The sequence below is a fragment of the Opisthocomus hoazin genome, chromosome 3 (assembly GCF_030867145.1).
Source record: "Opisthocomus hoazin isolate bOpiHoa1 chromosome 3, bOpiHoa1.hap1, whole genome shotgun sequence".
Classification (NCBI taxonomy): Eukaryota; Metazoa; Chordata; class Aves; order Opisthocomiformes; family Opisthocomidae; genus Opisthocomus; species Opisthocomus hoazin.
In genome coordinates this window covers 13,775,702-13,784,499 of record NC_134416.1, presented here as the reverse complement: position 1 = coordinate 13,784,499, position 8,798 = coordinate 13,775,702, and the positions used below count along the sequence as shown (strand labels likewise).

The following is an 8,798-nucleotide window of genomic DNA, read 5'->3' as shown; positions in this document are numbered from 1 at the left end:
ACCTCCCTGGGCAGCCTGTTCCAATGCCTGACCACTCTTTCAGTAAAGAAATTTTTCCTAATATCCAATCTAAACCTCCCCTGGTGCAACTTGAGGCCACTGCCTCTCGTCCTATCGCTGGTTACTTGGGAGAAGAGACCAACACCCGCCTCACTACAACCTCCTTTCAGGTAGTTGTAGAGAGCAATAAGGTCCCCCCTCAGCCTCCTCTTCTCCAGACTGAACAGCCTCAGCTCCCTCAGGCACTCCCGAGCGTGGAGGATTTGATTTCCTAAACAATGAAGTTGTTGATTTCTTGGAATTACACCTCATATAAATAAATACTTCTGTGTGGATTATTGAGAATTATCAAGTATCCAGCACTGCTTGATTTACATTGCTTTTCATTTCGAAGCAAATACTTTTATTTATAATCAGCGGAGTTATACTTCGCTGAGCAGTAAAATTAGGCAAGCCTGAACGGGGGTGATCCAGCCGCCCCGCTCCCCAGCCAGCAGGCGCGCTCCGCCTTTCAGACCCGCGCTGTGGCCTGGCGCGGGGCTCCGCACTGGGGCAGAGCTTCCCTGGGCAGGCGCTCTGTCCCCGGCGGGGGACGGTGCCTCACAGCCCTCCGAGCCGCCGCCTCCCGCTGCCGCAGCCGGGGGAGCCGAGCGCAGCGCGGCCCGACGCCCGCTCCGGGCGGGGCGGGAAGCGGCCCCGCTTCAGGCGGGCCGCCGCCGGCTGCACCTTTGCCTTCGATTTATTCATTTTACTTCTTAAACCCGCCCAGCTTGGCGCTTCCAGTCCCTTCTGCCCCCGGCCCCCCGGGCACCGGCCCCGGGAGCAGCCCCTCGCCGAGCCTGAGGGCGGCACCGGCGCCCCTCGCCGCCTCAGGCAGCGCGAGGGGGAGCCGGGGGCGGGGCCGCGCAGCGCCCCGCCCCGCCCCGCGGCCCGGCGCTGCCGAGCGCAGAGGAAGATGGAGGCGGCAGCGGCGCGGCGGGGGGCCCGGGCGGGCCGGGCGGCGGGCGCGGGGCGGTAGCGAGCCCGCAGGCCGCCCCCGCTCCCCCTCCGCTCCCCGAGAGGCGGGAGAGCGGCGCCGCCCTTCCCCCTCCCTCGCAGGGGATGGCGGCCCCGGGCCCTCCGCAGCTCCCGTGGCTGCGGCTGGGCCCGCGGCTGCGGGCCGGGCTGGAGGTCGCGCTGCGGGTGCCCAGCCTGTTCCTCATCGACGCCATCTTCAACTCCTCCCCGCTGCCGGGGGGCTCCCTGGGCGCCGCGCTGCTGGGCGTGCTGCTGCGGCTGCTGGGTGAGAGACCTTCCCCTCCCGCCCCGACGCCCTTCCTGCCTCCCCCTCCGCCGGCCGGGCGCGGGGCGGGGGGACGGAGGACGCGGCGCTGCCGCCGGGCCTGGGCGCGGGCCCCGCCTCGCCGCCGCCTGCCCCCGCTGGCCTTGTTCGCAGCCGCGGGAGGGGCGCGGCCGCCGCCTGCCCCCCGTCCCCTCAGCCCAGCGCCCTGGTGCCGGCGGCCGCCCGCGTCCCCTCCCCTACCCCTTCCGCCGCCCCGGCCTCCCCGGCTCCCCGGTTCACTGCTCGGCGTGGGGCTCCTCCTGGGAGCCGCGCCGCCGGCGTCTCCCGGCCCGGCCCGTCCGTCCCCCCCGCCTCCTCCACCGCCGCCCCGCAGGGCCCGGGCCGGCTCCCCCCCCCCCCCGGCGGGGACGCGGGCGGGCGCTGCTGGCCACGTGCGCGGGGCTGCGGGGCTGCCGGCCCCCGCCGCGGCGGGAAGCGTCACCGCGCTGCGGGCCGGGCTGCTGAACCGGTGGGCGCGGGGGGCTGCTGAAGTCCGCCGGAGGAGCGGCAGCCCCGGACGCTGGTCCCCGGAGGAAGGAGAAGCCCCCTGAACCTCGGCGATGGCTGTTTGTTAAGCACTGTGTCCGTCCGTGGGATGCGGGCTGCCGGTCCCCGGTGTGACCGGGTGATGCTGTTCCCGGTGTTCCTTGTGAGCCCGGACTCCGCGTCGCCTCAGCTGGAGCCCCGTCCTGCGAACGGCCAGTCCCCGAGGCAGGAGGGAGAGGAGGATCCGAAGCCCAGCAAGAGCGTTCCGGAGGCTTGCGACATGTTGATTCGGGGTCTTGTTTGATGTTGGCAGTAGAAAGAAATAGGAAAGAAGTAGGTGGTGTGGCTGTCGGGGTCGGAAGCTGAGAGGAGCAGTGGAAAGGAGAGGTCCAGGGTGAGGAGCATGGTGGTGGTGGCACAGCAGAAGCTGAGGAGTGGAGGGGGTCAAGCAAAGGATGAGCGATGGCAAGGCAGCGGGGCCAGGGACAAGGGGAGCGGAGGGAGGAAGTGGCACAACAGTTGTCCGGCGTGGGCCCTTCTGGTGCAGGGTGCTGGGGACTCGGTGTGGGCAGCCAGGCCCAGGGGCTGCTGAGCCACCTGCACGGGACCGACAGCCGCTCCGACAGCTCTGGGACTGGGAGGAGGGGTTCTTCCTCCCGGCTTCCCATTTTCTCACCCCTTTGTTCCGCACTTCTGGAACTGCTAAGAGCGCTCCCCACTGATGATGCCTTTTGTTAAAAAAATGACATTGCCATGCCTCACCGACTTACTCTTAGGAGTCCTTGGCTGTATGATCCAGGCGCTGCAGGAAGTGCCATGAGATTGATCCCAGGTGAGGGAGACTGGTGGATGTGTTACGCGACGATCCCTCCTAGGTGTGGGATTAACAGATTCAGGCACTGTTCGGGATTGCATCTGTGTGATCGCTTTTCTGGAAGGGTTTGGGGAAGAAGTGGGTTATCCCTCCCCTGCCTCTGGCAAAAGAGCTTTGGGAACAGTTTATGCCAAGAGACTTACCTTGTACTTTGAGACAAGTGGTCTGTGGCTCTTGGCTTTCCAAAATTAAACTAAAAATAAAATGTAACCAGTTGAAGATAATGTTAAAGACCTTCCGCATGGTTCAGACAACAGAGTGCTTTTGCTTCTCTCTTTTCCGCATCTGAATTGAAGGATTGCAGGGTTGGGGTTTTGCTGTTGTTAGGATAAACTGAAATATTTAAATACTGGGGAAGTTGCTTTTTTAGTTACTGCTTGCAGGCTTTGAAAGACCGATCTGAATTTTTCCTGTAGCACAATACTATTTAGCATAGGATAAACGCATAACTTGGCCTCTAGATACAAGGCTGCAGCTCTGGAGAGATCTGGTAGCTTTTGGGGTGATGTTGCACAGTTCTGAAATACTCTGCGGGCGCAGGTCTTCAAGAATGTGCACAGAGGTCTGCGTGATTTTTGAAAAGTTTCACTGCAGGATTCCTTGGTCTGATTTTTTTCTGAGTTTCTAGACAAGTACATGGAGTTACAGAGAGCACAGACCAAGCTCTACAACTGGAGTGGAGTTTTTGTTTAAGCTGATCGACCTTGCTTTGTCTCCGGCACGCTCTTTACCTTTCATAGCTTTGCAGGTGGTTTTTTCGAGTGTCTGGGCTCCAGCAGGTCCACCACCCCAGGAGTGTGAAGCTGTCCCTGCAGACAGCAGTCCCTTCTCAGCGAGGACGCCAGTTTTTGAGAGAGTTCCTAGAAGTGCTGTAGTCTGTAGAGAGACGTGGAAGCAAGTGGAATGGCTGGGGCTAGGGAAAAAAATGCTTTGGCAGTTCCACAGGATTAGAACACTCCCGTGTAAAGGTAATTGAACTCTGCAGCCGACTGAAAGTCAGATCCCAGGTAGTGTGCTGCTATAAAGATATGGACAGACTGCAGGAGTTGAAGGAAAAAATGAGGGAGGGATTCATTGTAACACAAGAAGTGATTTTTAAAAGTAGATGTGCGTTGTTCGGTTCAGTGCTGTGCTCGGAGGCCACACTCCAGAGGGCTGGGGATGGGCTGGCAGGGACAGAACAGGGAAGGTGAGCAGCAGTCTGTACAGACACACGAGACAAACCTTACCAGAGGAGGAACTGCAGCAGCCCTGCCAGAGGGAAAGTGGGAACAGATTTGCTGTTCGGTGAACACTTTGCAGGGCAGGGGGAAGTCTCGTTGTGGCTAGACGGGCTGGGCAGCCGAAGTGGAGCTGGGGAGAGGAGTCCTTGCCCCGCCACCAAGGCTGGAGTTGCCGCCGGTGGTCTTTGGAGGTTCCTCTGGGGGGGGTCTCGGCTTTCCCACGCAATGCTGGCAGAGAAATGCTTTCCCTTTCACTAGTGGCCCTCTCGAGGAAGCAGGAGGTGCAGCTGGTCTACCGAGCCGTTGCGGTGCTGTTCTCCGGGCTGCGTCCCGCGGGCGAGACGTCGGTGTAGCACAGGCCTGCTGCTGCAGCTGCCAGGGAGAGGAATAGCTTTCGTGGGCAGGCATGCTTCAGAGCTGCCAGCTTAGTGCTGTCAGGGCAAAATGCACCTCGTTTGGCTCAAATGATCAGAATTATTGAGTGTGTTACAGGCATGTGGAGCCTTTGCTGTGATTTTTGAGAAAAGACAAAGGGCACAAACTCGTCAGCAGCGATGGCTTTCCCCTGGGTGGTTACAGTGGTACGCATGAAAAGGCAGCGCGCCTTGGCAAGTCACTCAGTCGAGCTGGGTTTCAAACAAGTGCTGTCTGTGAGATATATTCAGCGTGTCATGGAGGAACTGAGCTACGGTACAAGGCGCTTTCTGAAAACTGGCTGAGGCTTTTCCCCAGTCCTCTTCACAAGGTTACTAGGTTAATGATTAGTTAAGGAGAATGTTTTTATGCCAGCCAATGCAGTCTGCCTTGTGCTGCTGATTCATGTTGACCCTCTCCCTTCTTATTCAGTCCTCCAGCCTGGGGTTTTTTGTTTGGCTGTGGTTTTTTTGATACAAGCAGCTGGCCACGCTACTGGTGGAATCAAATGCTGGTTCCTAGCAAAATTTTGTATTCCTATCAGCAAGATACCATGGCTTAAAATACATTTTTGTTAAACGCTTCATTATGGAGGATTTGGAACAATCTAAAATCCAGTCGTCAGAAGAGACTGATGTTGTCCTCCAGCTCAAAGAGGATTACTTGTGATTTCATTAGTTTTAGTCCAGAGATTGAAAACAATTTACAATCAAATATTAAGTTGTAGAGATCAAAATCTCTCCAAAGTGGTTTGGCTGAATCACAGAATCACAGAATGTTCGGGGTTGGAAGGGACCTCTGTGGGTCATCTAGTCCAACCCTCCTGCCGAAGCAGGGTCACCTACAGCAGACTGCACAGGACCTTGTCCAGGTGGGCCTTGAATATCTCCAGAGAAGGAGAATCCACAGCCTCCCTGGGCAGCCTGTTCCAGTGCTCTGTCACCCTCAGAGGGAAGAAGTTCTTCCTCATGTTCACATTCAGAACTTCCTGTGCTTCAGTTTGTGCCCATTGCCCCTTGTCCTGTCACTGGGCACCACTGAAAAGAGTCTGGCCTCATCCTCCTGATACCCACCCTTAAGATATTTATGGGCATATATTAGGTCCCCTTGCAGCCTTCTCTTCTTCAGGCTGAACAAGCCCAGCTCCCTCAGCTTTTCCTCGTAGGAGAGATGCTCCAGTCCCCTCATCATCCTCGTAGCCCTCCGCTGGACTCTCTCCAGTAGCTCCTCATCTGAGAAAGCCATTACATAGACTGGAAGCTGGTTGAGAAGCCCAAAACAAAGGCACTGTGTTTCCTGAACAAAAAAATGTTTAAGGAAGTGAATCTAGTGATAAGTGCCATTTAATTTAATATTTGTTAGGGCAGTGCCCTTACCTATTGAGTACAGAGTGATGAAATTCATAATCTGCACTACAGGAGGAGGTTACTGCAAGGACATGAATGTAGTCCCAAGGTCCTACAGATGCTGTGACAGGATTTATCATAGGAAGGTGCAGACTTTCCAGCCGTGGTCAAGATGTGTTCATGGTCAGGGGAGGGAAGGGTTAGCAAACAGGAATTACAAGATCGAAATCAGACTTCTGACAAGTAAGACGCGGGTTCGCACTGGCATTGGCACAGAGGTGACTGGTGCAGTTTTGGGTTCTGTGTACTATGGAAGGTCTTCTCCAGGAGACTATCACAAATGAAACCAAACTGAAGGGAACTGGAAGGAGAGTGCCCTCTCCCCAGTAAACTACAGCAAATTTTCACTATTTTCCCATTAAAGGGTTTAGCTAAACTGTTTTGGCAACTGTTATCTTTAGTACTCCAGCTTGGACATCTGGAGTTGAGGGCTCAAGTGAATTAAGGGACTTAGTAAATTTTACTCATTTATTCCTTATTAACTTTGCCTGTTGGGGTGATGCTACATCTGGTAATTCTTTTCTGCTTTTAGAACTTGTCTACCCTTAGATTTCAAGGGTGAGGCTGAAAGACTGAGCGGAGTTGCCACTGCTCCAGTCTGAAACCACAGCTGAACGTAACAGTAACTGTGACGTAATGCTTGCGCTGGCTCTGCATCGCAGCTGCAGTGCACAGAGGTGTTAAATGCGGAGATCAAGTCGTCCTCTCCTCTGTTCTCCGAGAAGGGCACCGCTGGTAATGGGAAGTTATGAGTGACTAACTGGGAAGTGAGACATGAAATAAATGTTGCTCCAAAGCTAATAGGTTAAAGTCTGTTGTTGAATTTCTGCTGAGAACTAAATGATATCAATCTGTTTTCAGGTGTCTTTGTATCCAGTGTTGTTCTGGTCCTACAACAGCGAGCACTTTTCAAGTTTTATATGATTGCCTCAGCATTTCTGCTGGCTGCGACTTCAGTGTTGGTGAATTACTATGCCTCTTTGCACATAAACTTCTACAGTGCCTACTACACAGCTGCGTTTGGAATTCAGATCTTCCCTCATAAAGGACCTTCGCTCTGGATGGCCCTGTCCATCCTGCAGCTCACCTTTGGAATCGGATACGTTACGCTGCTCAACATGCAGTCCGTATACTCTCAACTCATCATCCTGGATATACTGATTCCTGTCATTGGCTTGGTTGTTGAATTACCTTTAAATGTTCGGCAGATACTCGTTCTTATTTCGGGCCTAGTTCTGACACTAAATACCGCAGCCATTTTAGTTATGAAAATTAAATGGTTCTATTATTCGGTGCGATACGTTTATCTGCTGGTGAGGCACATGTATCGCATCTATGGGTTGCAGCTGTTGATGGAAGATACGTGGAAGAGGATTCGGTTTCCAGCGGTACTGCGTGTCTTCTGGCTAACGAGACTTACAGCACAAGCTGTGGTATTAACATACGTTGTAAAGATGGCTGAAACTAACGCAGAAGAAAAATTCTTCTTGATACCATGGGACAGCTGCTGGGAACTGATTTGCAGTCTGATCATCAGTGGGTGCGACTCGACTCTAACAGTGTTGGGCATGAGTGCCGTCATTTCCTCAGTAGCGCATTATTTGGGACTCGGCATCTTGGCCTTCATCGGGTCAACCGATGAGGATGACAAAAGGCTGGGGTTTGTGGCGCCTGTCTTGTTTTTCATTTTGGCTCTGCAGACTGGTTTAAGTGGACTGAAACCAGAAGAACGATTAGTTCGCCTGAGTCGAAACATGTGCCTTTTGTTGACCGCAGTCCTGCATTTCATCCATGGCATGACAGACCCCGTGCTGATGTCTCTCAGTGCCTCCCACGTGTCATCGTTTCGCCGACACTTCCCTGTACTCTTTGTTTCTGCTTGCCTTTTCATCCTCCCGGTTCTGCTCAGCTACATCCTCTGGCACCACTATGCACTAAATACGTGGCTCTTCGCAGTTACGGCGTTTTGTGTAGAGCTGTGCCTAAAAGTAATAGTTTCTATCACCGTTTATATATTGTTTATGATCGATGGCTACTATAATGTGCTATGGGAAAAACTTGATGATTATGTCTATTATGTTCGTTCAACTGGCAATATTATTGAGTTTATATTTGGAGTCATCATGTTTGGGAATGGAGCTTACACAATGGTTTTCGAATCGGGGAGCAAGATTCGCGCTTGCATGATGTGTCTACACGCGTACTTCAACATCTACCTGCAAGCCAAGAACGGCTGGAAGACTTTTATAAATCGCCGGACTGCTGTTAAGAAAATAAACTCGCTTCCAGAGGTCAAAGGAAGTCGGTTACGTGAAATCGATGATGTCTGTGCAATCTGCTACCACGAGTTCACCACCTCTGCTCGCATTACTCCGTGCAACCATTACTTTCATGCACTTTGTCTTCGGAAGTGGCTGTACATTCAGGACACTTGCCCGATGTGCCATCAGAAGGTGTATATTGAGGACAAGGACAATGCCAATATCTCTAACAACAACGGGTTTGTGGCACCAGATGAAAATCCTGTACAAGGTGCAGAAGAAGCCGCTGATGCCGAAAATGAATTAAATGAAGATAACGACAGTTCCGACAGCGATGAGGAAGACGATGACTTTGTGGCACAGCACTTGAATGAGACTCTCAATGTTGACTCTAACTCTCTTGGTGATTAAGATGCCCTTTACTAAGCCGCGAGGTATTTGTTTAAGATTGACTTCAACAGAATAAAAGTTATTGTACTGAAGCACAACAGCAGTATTTCAATGTTGAGTCTGTGAATGGTGGTTGTTTACTGTGGTGTGTGCTACTGTAAATATACCTCTAATTTTTGCTGGTCTCTTTCATGACCACCTTAAAATTATGTACATTATTGTACATGGAATAAAATGTTTTCACATGTTTTTAAGACGGTTGGAAAAACACTCTTTAATTGATGTAGTGATAACGCTGTGCCAAAGACTGTATACCAGTAAGCCCCGATCAATGAGGTCTGGACGCAAATGAAAAATACTGGTGAAAACAGACTGTTCAGCGGGTCAAGTTAGAAATGAAAAGCCTGAACCAAAGCAGCTTTA

General features: G+C 53.0%; 1 protein-coding gene and 1 long non-coding RNA gene across 4 annotated transcripts; one reads left to right on the top strand and one right to left on the bottom strand.

The window, feature by feature from the left end:
- Window positions 1-986: 986 nt before the first annotated feature.
- On the top strand, window positions 987-8,473 carry RNF139 (ring finger protein 139). 2 transcript variants are annotated; one of them, XM_075415587.1, is made up of 2 exons: window positions 987-1,282; window positions 6,586-8,473. In XM_075415587.1, exons 1-2 carry the CDS (start codon window positions 1,102-1,104, stop codon window positions 8,394-8,396), a joined length of 1,992 nt encoding a protein of 663 aa, XP_075271702.1. In that variant the 5' UTR covers window positions 987-1,101; the 3' UTR covers window positions 8,397-8,473. The 2 variants fall into 2 exon arrangements, with proteins under 2 accessions (XP_075271702.1, XP_075271701.1); XM_075415586.1 differs by lacking the exon at window positions 987-1,282 and adding an exon at window positions 1,831-2,639.
- Window positions 2,591-3,501, bottom strand: LOC142360817 (uncharacterized). Of its 2 annotated transcripts, none has more exons than XR_012763376.1 (3): window positions 3,413-3,501; window positions 2,825-2,874; window positions 2,591-2,678 (listed from the first exon to the last, which is right to left on the bottom strand). It is a non-coding gene; the product is annotated as an uncharacterized LOC142360817 (long non-coding RNA). The 2 variants fall into 2 exon arrangements; XR_012763375.1 differs by having other exon boundaries at window positions 2,639-2,738.
- Window positions 8,474-8,798: the final 325 nt, after the last annotated feature.

Excerpts from the sequence above, each read along its gene's own strand:
- RNF139 (XM_075415587.1), top strand. The coding sequence starts at position 1,102 with ATGGCGGCCCCGGGCCCTCCGCAGCTCCCGTGGCTGCGGCTGGGCCCG. Across the intron at positions 1,283-6,585 it reads CGTGCTGCTGCGGCTGCTGG|GTGTCTTTGTATCCAGTGTT; the intron begins GTGAGAGACCTT and ends ATCTGTTTTCAG.